This window comes from Salvelinus fontinalis, chromosome 10 (genome assembly GCF_029448725.1).
Source record: "Salvelinus fontinalis isolate EN_2023a chromosome 10, ASM2944872v1, whole genome shotgun sequence".
NCBI classification, from domain to species: Eukaryota; Metazoa; Chordata; class Actinopteri; order Salmoniformes; family Salmonidae; genus Salvelinus; species Salvelinus fontinalis.
In genome coordinates this window covers 40,556,623-40,583,818 of record NC_074674.1, presented here as the reverse complement: position 1 = coordinate 40,583,818, position 27,196 = coordinate 40,556,623, and the positions used below count along the sequence as shown (strand labels likewise).

The 27,196-nt window shown below is 46.6% G+C and overlaps 1 protein-coding gene across 3 annotated transcripts in view; it reads left to right on the top strand.

Annotated features, from left to right (window-relative positions):
* Positions 1-27,196, top strand: part of cadm2a (cell adhesion molecule 2a) — a 306,839-nt gene that overhangs the window by 234,429 nt on the left and 45,214 nt on the right. For 2 of the 3 annotated variants that reach the window (XM_055936815.1, XM_055936816.1), the window contains exon 8: positions 22,868-22,987. The exons of the other annotated variant lie outside the window; for it this stretch is intronic. In XM_055936815.1, the coding sequence (XP_055792790.1) occupies positions 22,868-22,987 (120 nt within the window). The remainder of the gene's footprint in view (positions 1-22,867; positions 22,988-27,196) is intronic. 3 annotated transcript variants of the gene reach the window in all.

Sequence of the window (27,196 nt, the reverse complement as noted above, 5' to 3'; positions counted from 1 at the left end):
TCTGGCCTGCATCTAGCTGATCTTAGGGTGTAATCATCACACTCTGGCCTGCATCTAGCTGATCTTAGGGTGTAATCATCACACTCTGGCCTGCATCTAGCTGATCTTAGGGTGTAATCATCACACTCTGGCCTGCATCTAGCTGATCTTATGGCGTAATCATCACACTCTGGCCTGCATCTAGCTGATCTTAGGGTGTAATCATCACACTCTGGCCTGCATCTAGCTGATCTTAGGGTGTAATCATCACACTCTGGCCTGCATCTAGCTGATCTTAGGGTGTAATCATCACACTCTGGCCTGCATCTAGCTGATCTTATGGTGTAATCATCACACTCTGGCCTGCATCTAGCTGATCTTAGGGTGTAATCATCACACTCTGGCCTGCATCTAGCTGATCTTATGGTGTAATCATCACACTCTGGCCTGCATCTAGCTGATCTTAGGGCGTAATCATCACACTCTGGCCTGCATCTAGCTGATCTTATGGTGTAATCATCACACTCTGGCCTGCATCTAGCTGATCTTAGGGTGTAATCATCACACTCTGGCCTGCATCTAGCTGATCTTATGGTGTAATCATCACACTCTGGCCTGCATCTAGCTGATCTTAGGGTGTAATCATCACACTCTGGCCTGCATCTAGCTGATCTTAGGGTGTAATCATCACACTCTGGCCTGCATCTAGCTGATCTTAGGGTGTAATCATCACACTCTGGCCTGCATCTAGCTGATCTTAGGGTGTAATCATCACACTCTGGCCTGCATCTAGCTGATCTTAGGGTGTAATCATCACACTCTGGCCTGCATCTAGCTGATCTTATGGTGTAATCATCACACTCTGGCCTGCATCTAGCTGATCTTATGGTGTAATCATCACACTCTGGCCTGCATCTAGCTGATCTTAGGGTGTAATCATCACACTCTGGCCTGCATCTAGCTGATCTTAGGGTGTAATCATCACACTCTGGCCTGCATCTAGCTGATCTTAGGGTGTAATCATCACACTCTGGCCTGCATCTAGCTGATCTTAGGGTGTAATCATCACACTCTGGCCTGCATCTAGCTGATCTTATGGTGTAATCATCACACTCTGGCCTGCATCTAGCTGATCTTATGGTGTAATCATCACACTCTGGCCTGCATCTAGCTGATCTTATGGTGTAATCATCACACTCTGGCCTGCATCTAGCTGATCTTAGGGTGTAATCATCACACTCTGGCCTGCATCTAGCTGATCTTATGGTGTAATCATCACACTCTGGCCTGCATCTAGCTGATCTTAGGGTGTAATCATCAAGTCCAACAGTTGCAAACGAGAGTTTCTGTTGGACAAATTCATTTATCTCCGTTTTGCATTTAAGAAACTTTTTTTCAACAGAATCTGCGGAATAAATACTCCCTTGACAAACACAGTTCACTTTCATAGCAGCCACGTTGTATTCCTTCTTGCATCTATGCGCTCTCCTCCTCTCACATTTTCCTTTCGCTTGTGGACTTCAATGCACTTATGGACTTCAATGCACAACACATCAGCTGTATGTGACCAGGTGAAAAAAACCTTTCCAAGCCCAAACCCTATCATAACCGCTACACACAGCCAATATCGTTGTCCCCATATTAGCTAAAGTAACATTATAGTCAACATAGCTAATAGAACTAACGCGTTAGTAAACCTGCTAAAATCATGCAGTATAGTGTACAGTCAGTAAGCTGTTTAGCAGTGACACTGGTGGCAATAAATAAATTAGTAAAACAAAAGCTCACCTTGACTTGGAAGAGTTCCAGTGTTGTGTTGGATAGTCATAGCTAGGTAGCTAACATAGCTTTCCCCTGTTTGATGCTGGGTGTTTGAGTAGTCTAAACTTGCTAGCTGCATTTGCTAGCTAAGTAAGTGAAACAAAGTGAGAAATCTCTTTCTTGCTTCTACTTCATTTTGGAAGAAATTCATTTCTTCAAAATTGTTCAACTATTGCCTTTCTCTTTGAGTCAACTACTCACCACATGTTATGCGCTGTAGTGCTAGCTAGCTGTATTTTATGCTTTTAGTACTAGATTCATTCTCTGATCCTTTGATTGGGTGGACAACATGCCAGTTCATGCTGCAGAGCTCTGATAGGTTGGAGGACGTCCTCCGGAAGTTGTCATAATTACAGTGTAACTCTATAGAAGGGGGTGACAACCATGAACCTCCTAGGTTTTGTATTGAAGTCAATGTACCCAGAGGAGGATGGAAGCTAGCTGTCCTCCGGCTACATCATGGTGCTACCCTACAGAGTGCTGTTGAGGCTACTGTAGACCTTCATTGCAAAACAATGTGTTTAAATCAATTAATTGGTGACGTGAATATATTTAGTATAGTTTTATCTAACAAGGATAACTTTGTAAATGTTTCACAATTAAAACAATTGTATTCACTGAGGAGGATGGTCCTCCCCTTCCTCCTCTGAGTAGCCTCCACTGACACACACACACGCACACACACGCACGCACGCACGCACGCACGCACGCACGCACGCACACACACACACACACACACACACACACACACACACACACACACACACACACACAAAATGGAAAAACACCAACTCATCCAGGTCAAATGAATTAATGTTCTCAACATTTACCTTCTTATCAACGTGTTTATTTATAATTTTCACCTTGTGATGTTTTAGTCACGAAGCTGCGTCTCTCTTGGAAGTTGTAGTGTTCTGTGTCTATAGAAAGGGAAATAAATATAAAACATTTAATAAGTATGCCTCGCTGAAGTTGAATTAATTTGTATTATTTTCGGCGCTGAATGGATGTAAAAGCCCTGAGCAGGAATTAGACGACCATGGGAAAGTTAATTAAAAAGTTGGAACAAAACTGTGTGAACCAGTCAGGAAGGAGAAGAATACAGAAATAATGGGGAGTGTATATTGTTGACCAGAGGAGCTGTTTAGTATGCAGTGTGTTTGATCTTTATATAAATATTATTATGATAAATAAAACAAGGTGTAGATTTAGATAGAGAGAGAGACAGAGAGAGACAGAGAGAGAGAGAGAGAGAGAGAGAGAGAGAGAGAGAGAGAGAGAGAGAGATGCTTTTGGCAATGTAAACAAATATTTACCATGCCAATTAAAGCCCAATTGAATAGATTTTTATTGAATTGAATTGAGACAGTGACAGAGAGAGAGGATTATGAAGGAGTTCAGCTCTGTTAAAGGTTTACTTTCTGTCATTTAATTATATTCATCAGTATATAGTTTAGACATTCCATGCCCTTCTCTTTCTCTCCCTCGTTCCCCGTTCCCTCGTTCCCCGTTCCCTCCCTCCCTCGTTCCCTCGTTCCCTCCCTCGTTCCCTCCCTCCCTCGTTCCCTCGTTCCCTCCCTCCCCATCTCTCCCACTAATGACCATGGTGATAAATGTCATCTGTGATGATTCATCTCCATTTTCCTCTAATGTTTCTGATCCAACATAAAAATCCTCAACCAGTTAGCCCTGCAGGAAGAAAGACGATACGGCATGACACACACACACACACACACGCAGTTAGCCCAGCAGGGAGATGGACAACATGGCATGACGCATCATCTTCCTCAAATAAAGAAAGGAAGGAAGGAAGGAAGAACAAAATTACATCCTCCTTAGCCTGTGTGATACAGACTTACAAGACAGACAGACAAGGCAGAGAGACGGACAGAGATTAGTTCAAACATGGGACAACGTGGTTGAATGAAAACCTCTGTGGAATCACGTCAACATTCAAAAAGTACAAAAACATGATGTTCCTCTCTCTTATTTCCCCTCCTCCTTCCTCCGTTCCCTCTCTCGGTCTGAAAATACTGCTCCTCATCCTTCCTCCCTCTCTCGGTCTGAAAATACTGCTCCTCATCCTTCCTCCGTTCCCTCTCTCGGTCTGAAAATACTGCTCCTCATCCTTCCTCCATTCCCTCTCTCGGTCTGAAAATACTGCTCCTCATCCTTCCTCCCTCTCTCGGTCTGAAAATACTGCTCCTCATCCTTCCTCCATTCCCTCTCTCCTGTTCCTCCCTCTTTCCTTCTCCCCCTCCCAATCTTTCTCCTCCCCCACTCCCTCTCTTCCCCCTCTCCCTCTCTTTCCTCTTCTCCCTCTCTTTCCTCTTCTCCCTCTCGTTCCTCTTCCCCTCTCCCTCTCTTTCCTCTTCCCCTCTCCCTCTCTTTCCTCTTCCCCCTCTCCCTCTCCCTCTCTTTCCCCTCTCCCTCTCTTCCCCTCTCCCTCTATTTCCTCTTCCCCTCTCCCTCTATTTCCTCTTCCCCTCTCCCTCTCTTTCCTCTTCCCCCTCTCCCTCTCCCTCTCTTTCCCCTCTCCCTCTCTTCCCCTCTCCCTCTATTTCCTCTTCCCCTCTCCCTCTCTTTCCTCTTCCCCTCTCCCTCTCTTTCCTCTTCCCCCTCTCCCTCTCCCTCTCTTTCCCCTCTCCCTCTCTTCCCCCTCTCCCTCTCTTTCCTCTTCCCCTCTCCCTCTCTTTCCTCTTCCCCTCTCCCTCTCCCTCTCTTTCCCCTCTCCCTCTCTTTCCTCTTCTCCCTCTCTTTCCTCTTCCCCTCTCCCTCTCCCTCTCTTTCCCCTCTCCCTCTCTTTCCTCTTCTCCCTCTCTTTCCTCTTCCCCTCTCCCTCTCCCTCTCTTTCCCCTCTCCCTCTATTTCCTCTTCCCCATCCCTCTATTTCCTCTTCCCCTCTCCCTCTCTTTCCTCTTGCCCTCTCCCTCTCTTTCCTCTTCCCCTCTCCCTCTCCCTCTCTTTCCCCTCTCCCTCTCTTTCCTCTTCCCCTCTCCCTCTATTTCCTCTTCCCCTCTCCCTCTATTTCCTCTTCCCCTCTCCCTCTATTTCCTCTTCCCCTCTCCCTCTATTTCCTCTTCCCCTCTCCCTCTATTTCCTCTTCCCCTCTCCCTGTCTTTCCTCTTCCCCTCTCCCTCTATTTCCTCTTCCCCTCTCCCTGTCTTTCCTCTTCCCCATCCCTCTATTTCCTCTTCCCCTCTCCCTCTCTTTCCTCTTCCCTTCTCCCTCTCTTTCCTCTTCCCCTCTCCCTCTCCCTCTCTTTCCCCTCTCCCTCTCTTTCCTCTTCCCCTCTCCCTCTATTTCCTCTTCCCCTCTCCCTGTCTTTCCTCTTCCCTCTCCCTCTATTTCCTCTTCCCCTCTCCCTCTCTTTCCTCTTCCCTTCTCCCTCTCTTTCCTCTTCCCCTCTCCCTCTCCCTCTCTTTCCCCTCTCCCTCTCTTTCCTCTTCCCCTCTCCCTCTATTTCCTCTTCCCCTCTCCCTCTATTTCCTCTTCCCCTCTCCCTCTCTTTCCTCTTCCCCTCTCCCTCTATTTCCTCTTCCCCCTCTCCCTCTCTTTCCTCTTCCCCCTCTCTTTCCTCTTCCCCCACTCCCTCTCTTCCCTCTTCCCCCACTCCCTCTCTTCCCTCTTCCCCCACTCTTTCCTCTTCCCCCACTCCCTCTCTTTCCTTTCCCCCCACTCCTCCTCTGTTCCAATGAAATGTCAGGCTGGTGTAATAACAAGGGTAACCACAGCACTTAATGATGTTGCCGCCGTAAAACTGACAACTTCATTATCGTCAGAGAGAGACTAAGAGGGTGAGAGATGGAGAGGGGTGTGGGAGAGAGTGAGAGAGAGAGAGAGAGAGAGAGAGAGAGAATGAGAGCGACAAAGTGACAAAGAAAGAGATAGGGAGACAGAATTGATAGTGAGACAGAGAGAGGGAGAGAGAGAGAGAGAATGAGAGCGACAAAGTGACAAAGAAAGAGATAGGGAGACAGAATTGATAGTGAGACAGAGAGAGGGAGAGAGAGAGAGAATGAGAGCGACGGAGTGACAAAGAAAGAGATAGGGAGACAGAATTGATAGTGAGACAGAGAGAGGGAGAGAGAGGGAGAGAAGGTCTTGTCGAGTCATTAACCGTTCTTTCCTTTAGCGCCCCTCTTAACTCTCCTCTATTGCCACAATCATTCCTGGAAAAGGCATTTTTGATGGTTCCTCATCGATATTCACCCCTTCTTTTTTCTCTCCTCCCCCACCTCACGACGTGCACTTAGCCTGCAAATAGTGATTCAGGGTGTTTCTGAAATGTCACCACGTCTGCATCCCAAATAGAACCCGATTCCCTATTTAGTGCACTACTTTTGACCAGACACTCATAGGGCCCTAGTGTACTATATAGAGCATAGGGTGCCATTTTGGGACATATGCCCAGACAGCAGCGGTGGCCAATTAAAAGCCAGTAGTACCTCGTCTCTAAAAAAGAGTAGGGAGACCATGAACGTTAAAGCCAAGGTGATACTGTAACCACATTAACTGTCACATCGCATTTCATAAATCACTTTAATGGATTAAAGAAAAGTGAGAAACATTTAGCCTTGGTTGGTTATTGGAAACATTGGTAAAAAAACATTTAGCTGTATGTGATTCACCATTTTAAGGGGGCAAGAGTTAATGGTAGAGCTGGACATAGAAGGACAAAATGGTCGTTTTGTAACGTAAACCTGGTAATGGGCTTTATTCATTATCTCGGGTTGGTGAGGTGTTTTGAAACATACGGTAATGCACCGTAGTATTACTGGAAGTGGTAATGGAAACATGGAAAGTAAAGTGGTGTCTTTGTGTTAGGTTAGAGTTCTATAGGCTAGGAAAAATAAAAGGTGTAGCATAGTCTGATAAGGATTCTGTCCCAGACCTGGTCGCACTCTGATGACCTCAGTCATCACAGGAAGATAACACTTACAGAATAGGGTTGTGTTAGGTCACAGTCTGCTGCCGTGACTTACAGGACGTGATTTCTGTTCATGATTAAATTACCTGAATACATTTTCCTTAGCTGTAATCTCGTTAGCATACAGTAGCACTGACGTTTCTTATCTTTCCCCTTAGCTTTTATCTACATACATTTCTCTCTTCCCTAGTCATTATCTCGTTTAGCATAGCGCTAATGTGTATTTTCCTTTGCTTTTTTTTTATCGCCGTAGACTGTGCTTAAGCAGCCATCGTATCTCATCTATGTGTTTTAAAACAGTCCACTTGAGCAAAGATGGGTAGATCTGTCACCTCCTGACCATAGTTCTTGTGTGTTTTGCTTGTTTAGTGTTGGTCAGGACATGAGCTGGGTGGGCATTCTATGTTGTGTGTCTAGTTTGTCTGTTTCTGTGTTCAGCCTAATATGGTTCTCAATCAGAGGCAGCTGTCAATCGTTGTCCCTGATTGAGAATCATATATAGGTGGCTTGTTTTGTGTTGGGGATTGTGTGTGGTTGTCTTCTGTCTTTGTGTTCTGCACCAGATAGGACTGTATCGGTTTTCACATTTGTTTATTTTGTAGTTTGTATAGTGTTCACGTTATTGTCTCTTCTTTATTAAATCATGTTGAACACTAGCCGCGCTGGATTTTGGTCCTCTCCTTCATCCCAGAAAGCCGTTACAGATCCACCGTCCAAATTCGGACCAAGCAGCGTGGCTACGGGAAGCAGCAGCAGCAGCAGCAGGAGCTAGCAAGGCAGATTGGCTGGAAGCCGGAGAGGCTCCCCCAAAAATGTCTTGGGGGGGGGGGGGGCACACGGGGAGTGTGGCTGGGTCAAGTGGGAGACTTGAGCCAGTTCCCTGTGCTTACCATAAGGAGCAGTTGGCTAAATTGAGGTACGAGTCGGAGAATGTGGAGGAGTTATTGGACAGATTGGAGGAAAGTGAAAGGATGGGAGATTATGAGACATTTGATGAGTTGTTGGTGATATTGGAGGAGAGCGAAGAGACAGAGATGTTGGTTTGGCGTAGTATACACGGTACTCGCCCTGAGGTGTGTGATTACCGTGGAGAGCGGGAGTACGGGCAGACACCGTGTTATGCGGAAGAGCGCACAGTGTCTCCTGTACGTGTGCATAGCCCGGTGCGGGTTATTCCACCTCCCCGCACTGGTAGGGCTAGATTGGGCATTGAGCCAGGTGCATGAAGCCGACTCAACGCGTCTGGTCTCCAGTGTGTCTCCTCGGGCCGGCATACATGGCACCAGCCTTACGCATGGTGTCCCCGGTTCGCCAACACAGCCCAGTGCGGGTTATTCCACCTCCCCGCACTGGTCGGGCTACGGGGAGCATACAACCAAGTAAGGTTGGACAGGCGCGGTGCTCAAGGGAGCCAGTACGCCTGCACGGTCTGGTATATCCGGCGCCACCTTCCCGCCCCAGCCCAGTACCTCCAGTTCCGGCACCACGCACCAAGCCTCCAGTGCGTCTCCAGAGCCCTGTTCCTCCTCCACGCACTCTCCCTATGGTGCGTGTCTCCAGCCCAGTGCCTCCAGTTTCGGCACCACGCACCAAGCCTCCTGTGCGTCTCCAGAGCCCTGTACACACTGTTCCTGCTCCCCGCACTAGCCTTGAGGTGCTTGTCTCCAGTCCGGTACCACCGGTTCCGGCACCACGCACCAGGCCTACTGTGCGCCTCAGCAGGTCAGAGTCGGCCGTCTGCCCAACGCCGCCTGCACTGCTCGTCTGCTCAGCGCCGTCTGAGCTGCCTGCCTGCCCAGCGCCATCTGAGCCATCCGTCTGCCCAGCGCCATCTGAGCCATCCGTCTGCCCAGCGCCATCTGAGCCATCCGTCTGCCCAGCGCCATCTGAGCCATCCGTCTGCCCAGCGCCATCTGAGCCATCCGTCTGCCCAGCGTCATCTGAACCGCCCGTCTGTCCCGAGCCGTCAGAGCCGCCCGTCTGTCCCGAGCCATTAGAGCCGCCCGTCTGTCCCGAGCTGTCAGAGCCGCCCGTCTGTCCCGAGCTGTCAGAGCCGTCAGTCAGTCAGGAGCCGCTAGAGCCGTCCGTCAGTCAGGAGCCACTAGAGCCGTCCGTCAGTCAGGAGCCGCTAGAGCCGTCCGTCAGTCAGGAGCCGCCAGAGCCGTCCGTCAGTCAGGAGCTGCCAGAGCCGCCAGCCAGTCAGGAGCTGCCAGAGCCGCCAGCCAGTCAGGAGCTGCCAGAGCCGCCAGTCAGGAGCTGCCAGAGCCGCCAGCCAGTCATGAGCTGCCCTCCAGTCATGAGCTGCCCTCCAGTCATGAGCTGACCTCCAGTCATGAGCTGCCCCTCAGCCCGGAGCTGCCATTAGTCCGGAGCTGCCCTTCAGTCCGGAGCTGCCTCTCTGTCCGGAGCTGCCTCTCTGTCCGGAGCTGCCCTTCAGTCCGGAGTTGCCCCTCTGTCCTGAGCTACCTCTCTGTCCTGAGCTATCTCCTCTATTTAAGGGGGACCTTTGTGAAGGTTCCTTGACCAGGGTCGGGGGCGAGGGTCGCCACTCAAAGGACGCTAAGGAGGGGGACAAAGACAATGGTGGAGTGGTGTCCTCGTCCTGCGCCGGAGCCGCCACCGCGGATAAATGCCCACCCAGACCCTCCCCTGGAGTTTTAGGGGTGCGTCCGGAGTCCGCACCTCAGGAGGGGGGTACTGTCACGTCCTGACCATAGTTCTTGTGTGTTTTCCTTGTTTAGTGTTGGTCAGGACGTGAGCTGGGTGGGCATTCTATGTTGTGTGTCTAGTTTGTCTGTTTCTGTGTTCAGCCTAATATGGTTCTCAATCAGAGGCAGCTGTCAATCGTTGTCCCTGATTGAGAATCATATATAGGTAGCTTGTTTTGTGTTGGGGATTGTGGGAAGTTGTCTTCTGTCTTTGTGTTCTGCACCAGATAGGACTGTCTCGGTTTTCACATTTGTTATTTTGTAGTTTGTATAGTGTTCACGTTATTGTCTCTTCTTTATTAAATCATGTTGAACACTAGCCGCGCTGCATTTTGGTCCTCTCCTTCATCCCGGGAAGAAAGCCGTTACAAGATCATCTTGGAGCAATGTAGCAAAGATGGGTAGATCATCTTGGAGCAATGGAGCAAAGATGGGTAGATTATCTTGGAGCAATGTTGCAAAGATGGGTAGATTATCTTGGAGCAATGTAGCAAAGATGGGTAGATCATCTTGGAGCAATGTAGCAAAGATGGGTAGATCATCTTGGAGAAATGTAGCAAAGATGGGTAGATCATCTTGGAGCTATGGAGCAAAGATGGGTAGATCATCTTGGAGAAATGTAGCAAAGATGGGTAGATCATCTTGGAGAAATGGAGCAAAGATGGGTAGATCATCTTGGAGAAATGGAACAAAGATGGGTAGATCATCTTGGAGCAATGTAGCAAAGATGGGTAGATCATCTTGGAGAAATGGAACAAAGATGGGTAGATCATCTTGGAGAAATGGAGCAAAGATGGGTAGATCATCTTGGAGAAATGGAACAAAGATGGGTAGATCATCTTGGAGCAATGTAGCAAAGATGGGTAGATCATCTTGGAGAAATGGAACAAAGATGGGTAGATCATCTTGGAGAAATGGAACAAAGATGGGTAGATCATCTTGGAGCAATGTAGCAAAGATGGGTAGATCATCTTGGAGAAATGGAACAAAGATGGGTAGATCATCTTGGAGAAATGGAACAAAGATGGGTAGATCATCTTGGAGAAATGGAACAAAGATGGGTAGATCATCTTGGAGCAATGGAGCAAAGATGGGTAGATCAAGTCAAAGCCTTGGTTTCTCATAAGGTACTGCCTCGCCTAGTTCACCAACTATTTCTCAGACAGAGTTCAGTGTGTCAAATCAGAGGGGCGTGTTGTCCGGAATCTCTGCCAGTCTCTATGGGGGGTGCCACAGGGTTCAATTTCTCGGGCCGACTCTTTCCTCTGTATACATCAATGATGTCACTCTTGATTCTCTGATCCACCTCTACGCAGACGACACCATTCTGTATACTTCTGGCCCTTCTTTGGACACTGTGTTAACAAACCTCCAGGCGAGCTTCAATGTCATACAACACTCCTTCCGTGGCCTCCAACTGCTCTTAAATACAAGCAAAACTAAATACATGCTCTTCAACCGATCGCTGCCTGCACCTGCCTGTCCGTCCAACATCAATACTCTGGACAGTTCTGACTTAGAATATGTGGAGATCTACAAATACCTAGGTTTCTGGTTAGACTGTAAACTCTCCTTCCAGACTCACATTAAGCATCTCCAATCCAAAAATAAATCTAGAATTGGCTTCCTATTTCGCAACAAAGCATCCTTCACTCATGCTGCAAACATACCCTCGTAAAACTGACTATCCTACCGATTCTTGACTTCGACGATGTCATTTACAAAATAGCCTCCAACACTCTACTCAGCAAACTGGATGTAGTCTATCACAGTGCCATCCGTTTTGTGACCAAAGCCCTATATACTACCCACCACTGTGACCTGTATGCTCTCGTTGGCTGGCCCTCGCTTCATATTCGTCGCCAAACCCACTGGCTCCAGGTCATCTATAAGTCTTTGCTAGATAAAGCCCTGCCTTATCTCAGCTCACTGTCACCATAGCAGCATCCACCCGTAGCACGCGCTCCAGCAGGTATATTTCACTGGTCGTCCCTAAAGCCAATTCGTCAGTTGGCCGCCTTTCCGTCCAGTTCTCTGCTGCCAATGACTGGAACGAACTGCAAAAATCACTGAAGCTGGAAACTTATCTCCCTCACTAACTTTAAGCATCAGCTGTCAGAGCAGCTCACTGTACCTGTACATAGCCCATCTGTAAATAGCCCATCCAACTACCCCATCCCCATAATGTTATTTATTTTTTGGCTCCTTTGCACCCCAGTATCTCTACTTGCACATTCATCTTCTGCACAGCTATCACTCCAGTGTTTAATTGCTAAAAAAAAAAATGTTTTGCCACTATGGCCTATTTACTGCCTTACCTCCCTAATCTTACCTCATTTTGCACACATTGTATATAGATTTTCTATTGTGTTATTGAGTGTATGTTTATTTATTCCATGTTTATTTCTGTGTTGTTGTTTGTGTCGCACTTCTTTGCTTTATCTTGGCCAGGTCCCAGTTGTAAATGAGAACTTGCCTACCTGGTTAAATAAAGGTGAAATTAAAAGGTGAAATAAAGGTAAAATAAATCAAATGTAAAAAAAATAAAAATAATAATCCTCATCCCTTATCTTCTCTCAACTCGCTAAACATGACTTTGGCTAACAGCTGCAGCTAAATTCAAACATGATATGCTAATATGATGTCCCTATGAGAAGAGAAGGGCCAGGTATGGAATGTAACACTGAAATCTTAGCATAGCAGCCATTTTGTTTTGGTTTTTCAGCCAATTAATAATTCAGAAACTATTCAACTTCCTGGTGATGTGTGTTCCTCTCAAACCTGATTGGCAGGTGACCTATGACACGGTTGTGCTAATTTAAATTTTAAATAGCAGATAGCAGGATGAAGGGGAATGAACTCTGGCTCTACTGTCAAGGATAATATAAGGGTTGTACATCAGTTCAATACACATGCGTCCCCAATGGCACCCTATTCCCTATGTAGTGTACTGATTTTGAATAGTTCCTTGTGAGTTGTTGGAATGTAAGTTGTGGGTTTCCCTTTGGTTCTGGGAACGAAGACACACGTTTCCTCACTGGTAAAATGTAACATTCTGAGAACGGAAGGGAAAAAATTTGCCTGTTCTGAGAACGTTTATTTTGTAGGTTGCGGGGAGGTTCTTAGAACGTTTATTTGTAGGTTGCTGGGCTGTTCTGAGAACGTTTATTTGTAGGTTGCAGGGCGGTTCTGAGAACGTTTATTTGTAGGTTGCAGGGCGGTTCTGAGAACGTTTATTTTTAGGTTGCAGGGCGGTTCTGAGAACGTTTATTTGTAGGTTGTGCAGGGCGGTTCTGAGAACGTTTATTTTTAGGTTGCCGGGCGGTTCTGAGAACGTTTTATTCTGGTTCTTCTAAAGTTTCCTTGGGAGGTTTTATTAACGCTCGGAGAACGGAAATTGTTTCAAAAAGAACATTTGAATCCCCCCAAGGTCGATATCCGCGGACGCGCAGAAATCGAATTAGCATAATGCAAAAATCCCCATAAAAATGTGCCAGTTGAAGCTAGAGAGAAATCTGTTTTTTTTTTGCATTGGATGTGTCTCAATCCACCTCATCCACCTGTGTCGCACCTGCTGTGAATGGTGACAGAGCTAGAGCGGTGTTTGTCAGACCATGTGACATTCACGAAATTCGTTCTTCACACAAAATAATCCGTAGCATCCGAACGGTTTGGCCTACAAAACTATTATGACCCCCCCCCCCCCCCCCCCCTCTATGGAAATATGAGACTCTCACGAACGCGAGGGTGTCCTCCGTTTTGCTCTGCGACGAGTGTCAGGAGACTCGGCTGAAGTACAGCTGATCTGCCAACTTCTGTCTGTAGCGTCTGAAACGTTTGGGATACACACTAAAACCCCTCTGTGCAAAGGCGAGACTCTCGTAAACATGTCAGTTGTTTTCCTCTAGGACGCCCACAGGCCTCACAAGACTTGTCTGAAGGTCCCCCGGGTACTACAGGCCTCACAAGACTTGTCTGAAGGTCCCCCGGTACCACAGGCCTCATAAGACTTGTCTGAAGGTCCCCCGGTACCACAGGCCTCACAAGACTTGTCTGAAGGTCCCCCGGTACCACAGGCCTCACAAGACTTGTCTGAAGGTCCCCCGGTATCACAGGCCTCATAAGACTTGTCTGAAGGTCCCCCGGGACCACAGGCCTCACAAGACTTGCCTGAAGGTCTCCCGGTACCACAGGCCTCACAAGACTTGCCTGAAGGTCTCCCGGTACCACAGGCCTCACAAGACTTGTCTGAAGGTCCCCCGGTACCACAGGCCTCACAAGACTTGTCTGAAGGTCCCCCGGTTCCACAGGCCTCACAAGACTTGTCTGAAGGTCCCCCGGTACCACAGGCCTCACAAGACGTGTCTGAAGGTCCCCCGGTACCACAGGCCTCACAAGACTTGCCTGAAGGTCTCCCGGTACCACAGGCCTCACAAGACTTGCCTGAAGGTCCCCCGGTTCCACAGGCCTCACAAGACTTGTCTGAAGGTCCCCCGGTACCACAGGCCTCACAAGACTTGCCTGAAGGTCCCCCGGTTCCACAGGCCTCACAAGACTTGTCTGAAGGTCCCCCGGTACCACAGGCCTCACAAGACTTGCCTGAAGTTCTCCCGGTACCACAGGCCTCACAAGACTTGTCTGAAGGTCCCCGGGACCACAGGCCTCACAAGACTTGCCTGAAGGTCTCCCGGTACCACAGGCCTCACAAGACTTGCCTGAAGGTCTCCCGGTACCACAGGCCTCATAAGACTTGCCTGAAGGTCTCCCGGTACCACAGGCCTCACAAGACTTGTCTGAAGGTCCCCCGGTACCACAGGCCTCACAAGACTTGCCTGAAGGTCTCCCGGTACCACAGGCCTCACAAGACTTGTCTGAAGGTCCCCCGGTACCAGTTTAAAAAATGAATGGAAGTATATATGGAGATTTTTAATGCCAAAAGATATGGGGTTTAATACATGTAAAAAATATATATATATTTTGATATTTTGGGGGGGACTCTGTTCCATGTATGAATCTGTTATTGAATGTGTATTTATTGGCTAATAGCAGTAAGGACTATCTGTTGTTCAATGTGTTTCTATTGGCTAATAGCAGTAAGGACTATCTGTTGTTCAATGTGTTTCTATTGGCTAATAGCAGTAAGGACTGTTGTTCAATGTGTTTCTATTGGCTAATAGCAGTAAGGACTATATGTTATTCAATGTGTTTCTATTGGCTAATAGCAGTAAGGCCTATATGTTATTCAATTTGTTTCTATTGGCTAATAGCAGTAAGGACTGTTATTAAATGTGTTTCTATTGGCTAATTTGCAGTAAGGACTGTCTGTTATTCAATGTGTTTCTATTGGCTAATAGCAGTAAGGCCAAATTCAATGTTTTTGGCCTAGACTCTTAAGATCAGGTGTGGCCAATAAGTGGGCAAGGCCAACACATCTGAAAACACTGAACAAGAGGATAGAGAGAGTTTTGTTGACGCTGAGAACCGAAGGTCTAATGTTTTTAAATGACGTTCTAAGAATGTTCTCTGAACGTTACTAAAGTTTTCTTAACGATCTGACAATGGAATGTATGTTTTTAAATAACATTGTCAGGGGCTCTATTTTCGGCTGGCGTTAAAGCGGCGCTAGTGTCCTTTGTTTGCAATTTTCGTAGTGTAAAAACGGGTGCGCTGGCATGTTCCAGCCTTAACACCAGCTACTGCAATTAATCTGTCTTATATTAATATTATTATATTGCTCTTTCAGATGAGTGGGGTGGAAATATTTGAGGTGTGTCCTCAAAAACATTATCAAAAATGCTAATATCAGGCAGTGCTGATAGGGACATTTAAGTCCAACTAAAAGCGGGTTTTTAGCAGTAACACAGTTGGTTTATGGTAGGAATTTTGACAGAGGAAACTCAGCCTATTCGGCCATGATGAGACACTGCCCATATGAACACGGGACAAGAGTAGCCCAATGTGCTGTTGGTGCCTGTATACTACGTATTTAGAAACGTTTTTTTAAAAGTATGTTTTCCAATTTACTTTTATTTGATTTAAAACCAAGCATAGCCTCCCCTCCTCTCAATTAAATATATTTTTTTAAGGTCTTGCCCAATGCAATTGAGGAGTAGTCAAGATTGTCGATAAAGGGTTTTAGCTCTTGACACCCACTTGGAAAGGAAATCTTAATGACCAAAACTTTATTAAAACAATCAAGTTTGAGAGGAGTAAAAACAGTGAGACGACATTTCCTTTTTTTTTATCTCTACGTTGTAGGCAGGTCCACATTATTTTAGTCAGGCAGGTCCACATTATTTTAGTCAGGCAGGTCCACATTATTTTAGTCAGGCAGGTCCACATTATTTTAGTCAGGCAGGTCCACATTATTTTAGTCAGGCAGGTCCACATTATTTTAGTCAGGCAGGTCCACATTATCTTAGTCAGGCAGGTCCACATTATCTTAGTCAGGTAGGTCCACATTATTTTAGTCAGGCAGGTCCACATTATTTTAGTCAGGTAGGTCCACATTATTTTAGTCAGGTAGGTCCACATTATTTTAGTCAGGCAGGTCCACATTATCTTAGCCAGGCAGGTCCACATTATCTTAGCCAGGCAGGTCCACATTATTTTAGTCAGGCAGGTCCACATTATCTTAGTCAGGCAGGTCCACATTATTTTAGTCAGGCAGGTCCACATTATTTTAGTCAGGCAGGTCCACATTATTTTAGTCAGGCAGGTCCACATTATCTTAGTCAGGCAGGTCCACATTATTTTAGTCAGGCAGGTCCACATTATCTTAGTCAGGCAGGTCCACATTATTTTAGCCAGGCAGGTCCACATTATTTTAGTCAGGCAGGTCCACATTATCTTAGCCAGGCAGGTCCACATTATCTTAGTCAGGCAGGTCCACATTATTTTAGTCAGGCAGGTCCACATTATTTTAGTCAGGCAGGTCCACATTATTTTAGCCAGGCAGGTCCACATTATCTTAGCCAGGCAGGTCCACATTATTTTAACCAGGCAGGTCCACATTATCTTAGCCAGGCAGGTCCACATTATTTTAGCCAGGCAGGTCCACATTATTTTAGTCAGGCAGGTCCACATTATTTTAGTCAGGCAGGTCCACATTATTTTAGTCAGGCAGGTCCACATTATTTTAGTCAGGCAGGTCCACATTATCTTAGCCAGGCAGGTCCACATTATTTTAGTCAGGCAGGTCCACATTATTTTAGTCAGGCAGGTCCACATTATTTTAGTCAGGCAGGTCCACATTATCTTAGCCAGGCAGGTCCACATTATCTTAGCCAGGCAGGTCCACATTATTTTAGTCAGGCAGGTCCACATTATTTTAGTCAGGCAGGTCCACATTATTTTAGCCAGGCAGGTCCACATTATTTTAGTCAGGCAGGTCCACATTATCTTAGCCAGGCAGGTCCACATTATTTTAGCCAGGCAGGTCCACATTATTTTAGTCAGGCAGGTCCACATTATTTTAGTCAGGCAGGTCCACATTATTTTAGTCAGGCAGGTCCACATTATTTTAGTCAGGCAGGTCCACATTATCTTAGCCAGGCAGGTCCACATTATTTTAGTCAGGCAGGTCCACATTATTTTAGTCAGGCAGGTCCACATTATTTTAGTCAGGCAGGGCCACATTATCTTAGCCAGGCAGGTCCACATTATCTTAGCCAGGCAGGTCCACATTATTTTAGTCAGGCAGGTCCACATTATTTTAGTCAGGCAGGTCCACATTATTTTAGCCAGGCAGGTCCACATTATTTTAGTCAGGCAGGTCCACATTATCTTAGCCAGGCAGGTCCACATTATCTTAGCCAGGCAGGTCCACATTATTTTAGTCAGGCAGGTCCACATTATCTTAGCCAGGCAGGTCCACATTATCTTAGCCAGGCAGGTCCACATTATCTTAGCCAGGCAGGTCCACATTATTTTAGCCAGGCAGGTCCACATTATTTTAGCCAGGCAGGTCCACATTATCTTAGCCAGGCAGGTCCACATTATTTTAGTCAGGCAGGTCCACATTATCTTAGCCAGGCAGGTCCACATTATTTTAGTCAGGCAGGTCCACATTATTTTAGTCAGGCAGGTCCACATTACTTTAGTCAGGCAGGTCCACATTATTTTAACCAGGCAGGTCCACATTATTTTAGTCAGGCATTTCCACATTATTTTAACCAGGCAGGTCCACATTATTTTAGTCAGGCAGGTCCACATTATCTTAGCCAGGCAGGTCCACATTATTTTAGTCAGGCAGGTCCACATTATCTTAGCCAGGCAGGTCCACATTATTTTAGTCAGGTAGGTCCACATTATCTTAGCCAGGCAGGTCCACATTATCTTAGCCAGGCATGTCCACATTATCTTAGCCAGGCAGGTCCACATTATCTTAGCCAGGCAGGTCCACATTATCTTAGCCAGGCAGGTCCACATTATCTTAGCCAGGCAGGTCCACATTATCTTAGCCAGGCAGGTCCACATTATCTTAGCCAGGCAGGTCCACATTATTTTAGCCAGGCAGGTCCACATTATTTTAACCAGGCAGGTCCCGTTTTAGACGTGCGTAAAACCCCCTGTAGTCTGGGCTGTTTTAATATGATCTGCCCCACGGGGGAGTAATGACGGCGCCTGTTCAGTGTGACACGACCTGTTTAAAACAAGCTGTTGTTTAGTTTTGAATTTGATTCGAATTATCCATTCTCTTTTTTAGGCCTAATCAATAATTGACAGTGTGTGGCATGTCCATGCTCAGCTATAATGCTCAGCTATAATGCATCTTACACTAGGCCTAGCCCCTATATCAGTGTGAATGCTACTGAAGCCGTGCGATTACTTAGAGCAATGTGGACTACAAATTGGTTCAAATTTAACGTGTTTAGCAAAGATGCGATAGGTCTACATTTAGCTATTTGTTCTGTAAGCCATTATAACGGACTAACATTTGGAATTGGAGTTGATATTGAAGGCCTCATAGCCTGGTTCCTCTCTAGGTTTCTTCCTAGGTTTTGGCCTTTCTAGGGAGTTTTTCCTAGACACCGTGCTTCTACACCTGCATTGCTTGCTGTTTGGGGGTTTTAGGCTGGGTTTCTGTACAGCACTTTGAGATATCAGCTGATGTACGAAGGGCTATATAAATACATTTGATTTGATTTGAAAGGCAAAATATCGTAAAATACACAGACTGAAGCGACCACATATTTCACGGTGGAGCACGTTCTGATTGGCCAGTGAGGAGCTAAACCTCGACACATTCACAACTTGTTTTTTGTTTTTTCTCCGTTAAACCCCAGCCCCTTTCGCATCAACGCCACCAAGTGTGCCTTATAGTTGTGATAGTGAAAATAGCCCAAAATATTCCTGACCCTAATAGAGTTACTGCCTGCATTTTAGATCCAACATTGTGTTAAAATAGAGCCCTTAGAAACGTTCTCTGGAAGTTATTATAACGTTTTATTGAGGTTTATTATTGGAACAATTTGAGAACATGACTTTTAAATATGACTCTACATCCTGGCATCGCTTGCTGTTCGGGGGGGGGGGGTTAGGCTGGGTTTCTGTACAGCACTTTGTAACATCGGCTGACGTTAAAAACATTTTTTAAAAGGGCTTTATAAATACATTTGATTGATTGATTGATTGATTGATTGATTGATTGATTGAAATAGAACCATGAGGAAACCTGTAGGAATAGTATTGAAGTAGGGGAGATGTCGAGTGATTATTTTACACGCGTTTATCACGAAAATAATCATATATTTCTCATCAACAAAGATATCTACATTATATTTCAGAATGTTGTATATCCCTGGAAACATATATTTCAGAATGAATGTATATCCCTGGAAACATATATTTCAGAATGTTGTATATCCCTGGAAACATATATTTCAGAATGAATGTATATCCCTGGAAACATATATTTCAGAATGAATGTATATCCCTGGAAACATATATTTCAGAATGAATGTATATCCCTGGAAACATATATTTCAGAATGAATGTATATCCCTGGAAACATATATTTCAGAATGAATGTATATCCCTGGAAACATATATTTCAGAATGAATGTAAACCTAACAGTTTTGGAAACATCCCGCATGAACAAATACTACAGTTTACTATTGAATACTGCAGTACTTACTATATAATTATGTAGTGAATTGTAGTATACTGTACTATCCCTTTTGATAACGTGTAGTACTTTCTATATAATTGTGTAGTATACCGTAGAATACCATAGTAGATACTACAGTAATGTCCACGAAAACACTACAGTTTTTTTTTCAACTACTGTAAATTCAACAGTATTTCATTTGCATATATGCCGCCCATTCCCCTCCCCCATAATGAGGATTTGTGCCAACCATAAGTGAGAAGCCTACATGCCAAGTATAGAGTGTATATTGTGTTCCCTACAGGTTACAGAAAGAGGAAAAGTGCTGAGCTGTACAGTCAGACCCCAGTCCCACCTTCCTACAAGTTATAGAAAATTTGCATTTGGTGGATTGTGATTTTGAACGCTCAGTTACACTGTGACAAGATCCTGTGGAATCCGTTGTCCTGCCACTCATCCACCACCGTCACCTCATGTTTCAGCATGATAACACACGGTCCCATGTCACAAGGATCTGGACTGGTAAAAAGACTATGGTAGAAAGACTATGGTAAAGACTATGGTAAAAGACTATGGTAAAGACTATGGTAAAAAGACTATGGTAAAGACTATGGTAAAGACTACGGTAAAGACTATGGTTAAAGACTATGGTAAAAGACTATGGTAAAAGACTATTGTAAAATACTATGGTAAAGTCTATGGTAAAAGACTAAGGTAAAAGACTATGGTAAAAGACTATGGTAAAAGACTATGGTAAAGACTATGGTAAAAGACTATGGTAAAAGACTAAGGTAAAAGACTATGGTAAAGACTATGGTAAAGACTATGGTAAAATACTATGGTATAAAGACTATGTTAAAGACTATGGTAAAATACTATGGTTTGAAGACTATGTTAAAGACTATGGTAAAATACTATGGTATAAAGACTATGTTAAAGACTATGGTAAAATACTATGGTATAAAGACTATGGTAAAGACTAAGGTAAAATACTATGGTATAAAGACTATGTTAAAGACTATGGTAAAATACTATGGTATAAAGACTATGTTAAAGACTATGGTAAAATACTATGGTATAAAGACTATGTTAAAGACTATGGTAAAATACTATGGTATAAAGACTATGTTAAAGACTATGGTAAAATACTATGGTATAAAGACTATGTTAAAGACTATGGTAAAATACTATGGTATAAAGACTATGTTAAAGACTATGGTAAAGACTATGGTAAAGACTATGGTAAAATACTATGGTAAAGACTATGGTAAAATACTATGGTAAAGACTATGGTAAAGACTATGTTAAAAGACTACAGCAGTGGTCAGCACCCAGGTCGATCACTGCTCAATCTTCAACTCATCACCCCGACATATGTCCCCAGTCTTCCCCCAACAGTGTTGTATGAATGTCCCCAGTCTTCCCCCAACAGTGTTGTATGAATGTCCCCAGTCTTCCCCCAACAGTGTTGTATGAATGTCCCCAGTCTCCCCCCAGTCTCCCCCCAGTCCCCCCCCCCCCAGTGTTGTATGAATGTCCCCAGTCTCCCAACAGTGTTATATGAATGTCCCCAGTCTCCCCCAACAGTGTTGTATGAATGTCCCCAGACTCCCCCCAGTCTCCCCCCAGTCTCCCCCCAGTCCCCCCCCAGTGTTGTATGAATGTCCCCAGTCTCCCCCAACAGTGTTGTATGAATGTCCCCAGTCTCCCCCCAGTCCCCCCCCAGTGTTGTATGAATGTCCCCAGTCTCCCCCAACAGTGTTGTATGAATGTCCCCAGTCTCCCAACAGTGTTGTATGAATGTCCCCAGTCTCCCCCAGTGTTGTATGAATGTCCCCAGTCTCCCCCCAGTCTCCCCCCAGTCCCCCCCCCAGTGTTGTATGAATGTCCCCAGTCTCCCCCAACAGTGTTGTATGAATGTCCCCAGTCCCCCCCAGTGTTCTATGAATGTCCCCAGTCCCCCCCCAGTGTTGTATGAATGTCCCCAGTCTCCCCCAACAGTGTTGTATGAATGTCCCCAGTCTCCCCCAACAGTGTTGTATGAATGTCCCCAGTCCCCCCCCAGTGTTGTATGAATGTCCCCAGTCTCCCCCAACAGTGTTGTATGAATGTCCCCAGTCCCCCCCCAGTGTTGTATGAATGTCCCCAGTCTCCCCCCAGTGTTGTATGAATGTCCCCAGTCTCCCCCCAGTGTTGTATGAATGTCCCCAGTCTCCCCCAGTCTCCCAACAGTGTTGTATGAATGTCCCCGGTCTCCCCCCAGTCCCCCCCCCCCCCAGTGTTATATGAATGTCCCCGGTCTCCCCCAGTCCCCCCTCACCCAGTGCTGTATGAATGTCCCCAGTCCCCCCCAGTGTTGTATGAATGTCCCCGGTCTCCCCCAGTCTCCCCCAGTCTCCCCCCAGTCTCCCCTCACCCAGTGCTGTATGAATGTCCCCAGTCCCCCCCAGTGTTGTATGAATGTCCCCGGTCTTCCCCAGTCCCCCCCAGTGTTGTATGAATGTCCCCAGTCTCCCCCAGTCTCCCCCAGTCTCCCCCAGTCTCCCCCCAGTCTCCCCCAGTCTCCCCCAGTCTCCCCCAGTCTCCCCCCAGTCTCCCCCCAGTCTCCCCCAGTCTCCCCCAGTCTCCCCCCAGTCTCCCCCCAGTCTCCCCCCAGTCTCCCCCAGTCTCCCCCAGTCTCCCCCCAGTCTCCCCCCAGTCTCCCCCAGTCTCCCCCAGTCTCCCCCCAGTCTCCCCCAGTCTCCCCCCAGTCTCCCCCCAGTCTCCCCCAGTCTCCCCCCAGTTCCCCAACAGTGTTGTATGAATGTCCCCAGTCTCCCCCAGTCTCCCCCCAGTTCCCCAACAGTGTTGTATGAATGTCCCCAGTCTCCCCCCGGTCTCCCCCAGTCCCCCCCAGTGTTGTATGAATGTCCCCAGTCTCCCCCAGTCTCCCCCAGTCTCCCCCAGTCTCCCCCAGTCTCCCCCAGTCTCCCCCCAGTTCCCCAACAGTGTTTATTTTTGTATTAAATTACATGTTATTGTTTTGTCTTTAATTATGTCTTTGATTTGTGAAAATTATCTGTTTGTTGCAGTTAGATTCTAATCCACGTACATGTTTTATGTTTTCCTCATTTGTATATTTTCAGTTTAATATGTTTACATATTTAAATGTTTTATATTATCTAGTTGCTATATTTAGTTTTTGATGTAACAGGTGATTCATTTTTCCATCATCACCTTGACATATTTTGTTGCCTTCCCCCCCTTTATTTTGTCATTGTTTTGTCTGTCCCTTTATGTTTGTGTGTGTGTGTCCGTCCGTCCATCCGTCCCACCAGACGTCCCCAGCACCCTCCCTCCATCCACCACCCCACCTCCCCGCCCCACCCCACCAGACACCACCGTCCCCTTAGACCCCCACCTGGCCTCCTCAGACCCTCCAAACACCAACAACAGAGGTACAGTACCCATAACTCCTCTCCTCCTCTCCTCTCTTCTGACTCTCGTTCTGTCTCTTCTATTCTTCTCCGCCACTCAACTACAGAAAATCTTTCTCCCTTTCCTTCCTCCCTTTCCTTCCCCTCTGTCCATCCTCCCTTTCCTTCCTCCCTTTCCTTCCTCCCTTTCCTTCCCTCCACTTCCATCCTCCCTTTCCTTCCTCCCTTTCCTCCCCCTCTGTCCTTCCTCCCTTTCCTTCCCCTCTGTCCTTCCCTCCACTTCCATCCTCCCTTTCCTTCCTCCCTTTCCTTCCTCCCTTTCCTTCCTCCCTTTCCTTCCCCTCTGTTCTTCCTTCCACTTCCATCCTCCCTTCCCTTCCTCCCTTTCCTTCCTCCCTTTCCTTCCCCTCTGTTCTTCCCTCCACTTCCATCCTCCCTTTCCTTCCTCCCTTTCCTTCCTCCCTTTCCTTCCCTCCACTTCCATCCTCCCTTTCCTTCCTCCCTTTCCTTCCCTCCACTTCCATCCTCCCTTTCCTTCCTCCCTTTCCTTCCTCTCTTTCCTTCCCTCCACTTCCATCCTCCCTTTCCTTCCTCCCTTTCCTTCCCTCCACTTCCATCCTCCCTTTCCTTCCTCCCTTTCCTTCCTCCCTTTCCTTCCCTCCACTTCCATCCTAGCCTTAGCCAGGCTTTTTCCCTTCGGATCCATGTCTCACCTCTATACCTTAACGTTTGTTCTACAGAGAGTCTGGATTCTACAGTCAAAGCTCTGGTGTTTCAGCAGAGAATATATTGACTGGTCACTGTATTCCTATCTTCCTGGTCTCATCAGTTACACAGTAGTGGGGGGGAATCTCCCTGGTCTCATCAGGTACACAGTAGTGGCGGGGAATCTCCCTGGTCTCATCAGGTACACAGTAGTGGGGGGGAATCTCCCTGGTCTCATCAGGTACACAGTAGTGGGGGGGAATCTCCCTGGTCTCATCAGGTACACAGTAGTGGGGGGGAATCTCCCTGGTCTCATCAGGTACACAGTAGTGGGGGGGAATCTCCCTGGTCTCATCAGGTACACAGTAGTGGGGGGGAATCTCCCTGGTCTCATCAGGTACACAGTAGTGGGGGGGAATCTCCCTGGTCTCATCAGGTACACAGTAGTGGGGGGGAATCTCCCTGGTCTCATCAGGTACACAGTAGTGGGGGGGAATCTCCCTGGTCTCATCAGGTACACAGTAGTGGGGGGGATCTCCCTGGTCTCATCAGGTACACAGTAGTGGGGGGAATCTCCCTGGTCTCATCAGGTACACAGTAGTGGGGGGAATCTCCCTGGTCTCATCAGGTACACAGTAGTGGGGGGGAATCTCCCTGGTCTCATCAGGTACACAGTAGTGGGGGGGGGAATCTCTCTGGTCTCATCAGGTACACAGTAGTGGGGGGGAATCTCCCTGGTCTCATCAGGTACACAGTAGTGGGGGGGAATCTCCCTGGTCTCATCAGGTACACAGTAGTGGGGGGGAATCTCCCTGGTCTCATCAGGTACACAGTAGTGGGGGGGAATCTCCCTGGTCTCATCAGGTACACAGTAGTGGGGGGGAATCTCCCTGGTCTCATCAGGTACACAGTAGTGGGGGGGAATCTCCCTGGTCTCATCAGGTACACAGTAGTGGGGGGAATCTCCCTGGTCTCATCAGGTACACAGTAGTGGGGGGGAATCTCCCTGGTCTCATCAGGTACACAGTAGTGGGGGGGGAATCTCCCTGGTCTCATCAGGTACACAGTAGTGGGGGGGGGAATCTCTCTGGTCTCATCAGGTACACAGTAGTGGGGGGGAATCTCCCTGGTCTCATCAGGTACACAGTAGTGGGGGGGAATCTCCCTGGTCTCATCAGGTACACAGTAGTGGGGGGGAATCTCCCTGGTCTCATCAGGTACACAGTAGTGGGGGGGAATCTCCCTGGTCTCATCAGGTACACAGTAGTGGGGGGGAATCTCCCTGGTCTCATCAGGTACAAAGTAGTGGGGGGGAATCTCCCTGGTCTCATCAGGTACACAGTAGTGGGGGGGAATCTCCCTGGTCTCATCAGGTACACAGTAGTGGGGGGGAATCTCCCTGGTCTCATCAGGTACACAGTAGTGGGGGGGATCTCCCTGGTCTCATCAGGTACACAGTAGTGGGGGGAATCTCCCTGGTCTCATCAGGTACACAGTAGTGGGGGGAATCTCCCTGGTCTCATCAGGTACACAGTAGTGGGGGGGAATCTCCCTGGTCTCATCAGGTACACAGTAGTGGGGGGGGGAATCTCCCTGGTCTCATCAGGTACACAGTAGTGGGGGGGGGGAATCTCTCTGGTCTCATCAGGTACACAGTAGTGGGGGGGAATCTCCCTGGTCTCATCAGGTACACAGTAGTGGGGGGGAATCTCCCTGGTCTCATCAGGTACACAGTAGTGGGGGGAATCTCCCTGGTCTCATCAGGTACACAGTAGTGGGGGGGGGGGGAATCTCCCTGGTCTCATCAGGTACACAGTACTGGGGGGAATCTCAGGGCTCTGGTCCCAGGTAACGCACTATACAGGGAATAGGTTGCAATTTTGTCTCATATGACAGAAGGGCACAAGTTTTCTCTGTCTGGTTTGTTACACACACACACACAGACACACACACACACACACACACACACACACACACACACACACACACACACACACACACACACACACACACACACACACACACACACACACACACACACGGTTTGAAATAGTACAAGATAGAGGTTATTTGGCAGAACCCTTTCTGGTTCTATATGGAACTAATTTTTTGAGTTATCTATAAAGAACCGTGCTCATAAGGTTCTAAGCGGAACATGTATGGTTCTATAAAGAACCCTGATCCTAAGGTTCCATGAAGAACCATTAAAACATGGTTGTATATATAGAACCTAAAAAGGGTTCCGTTATGGTTGAAACCCTTTTTTTATGGTTCTTTATAGAACGTTTATGGAGAATGGTTCTATAAAAAAACGTTTTCAATCACAAATGTTCTTTGCAGATCCTTTTGAAGGACCATACAGGTTTTTTAATTCTGGTCCGCCATATTATACTGTTAAAATTCCATAAGTATTAGTATTGTGTTAATTGACACGTTGAATTAAGTGAACTGGCTCTGGAACAGATGAGGGTCCCTGAGGAGAGAAACTACTGACTTAGTCAACCGTTCTCTATTGGTACACGGCCAAACGTGAGTCTTCCTCAAGACACCGTCACTGACCATATTCACATATAATATGTAACAGGATCACACAACACATTGATCAACTGGAAGGACTCTCACTCAAGGTAACACAAACCACGCCCCCTCATGTTCTAATGCTCTGCCTCCACTACATTTTAATTATCACAAACAACGCCCCCTCATGTTCTAATGATCCGCCTCCACTACATTTGAATTATCACAAACCACGCCCCCTCATGCAAACCACGCCCCCTCATGCAAAGAACCATCTTGTGAACTGCAAAGAACCATCTTGTGAACTGTAAAGAACCATCTTGTGAACTGCAAAGAACCATCTTGTGAACTACAAAGAACCATCTTGTGAACTGCAAAGAGCCATCTTGTGAACTGTAAAGAACCATCTTGTGAACTGCAAAGAACCATCTTGTGAACTGCAAAGAACCATCTTGTGAACTGCAAAGAACCATCTTGTGAACTGTAAAGAACCATCTTGTGAACTGCAAAGAACCATCTTGTGAACTGCAAAGAACCATCTTGTGAACTGTAAAGAACCATCTTGTGAACTACAAAAAACCATCTTGTGAACTACAAAGAACCATCTTGTGAACTGTAAAGAACCATCTTGTGAACTGTAAAGAACCATCTTGTGAACTGCAAAGAACCATCTTGTGAACTGCAAAGAACCATCTTGTGAACTGTAAAGAACCATCTTGTGAACTACAAAAAACCATCTTGTGAACTACAAAGAACCATCTTGTGAACTGTAAAGAACCATCTTGTGAACTGTAAAGAACCATCTTGTGAACTACAAAAAACCATCTTGTGAACTACAAAGAACCATCTTGTGAACTGTAAAGAACCATCTTGTGAACTGTAAAGAACCATCTTGTGAACTACAAAGAACCATCTTGTGAACTACAAAGAACCATCTTGTGAACTACAAAGAACCATCTTGTGAACTGCAAAGAACCATCTTGTGAACTGTAAAGAACCATCTTGTGA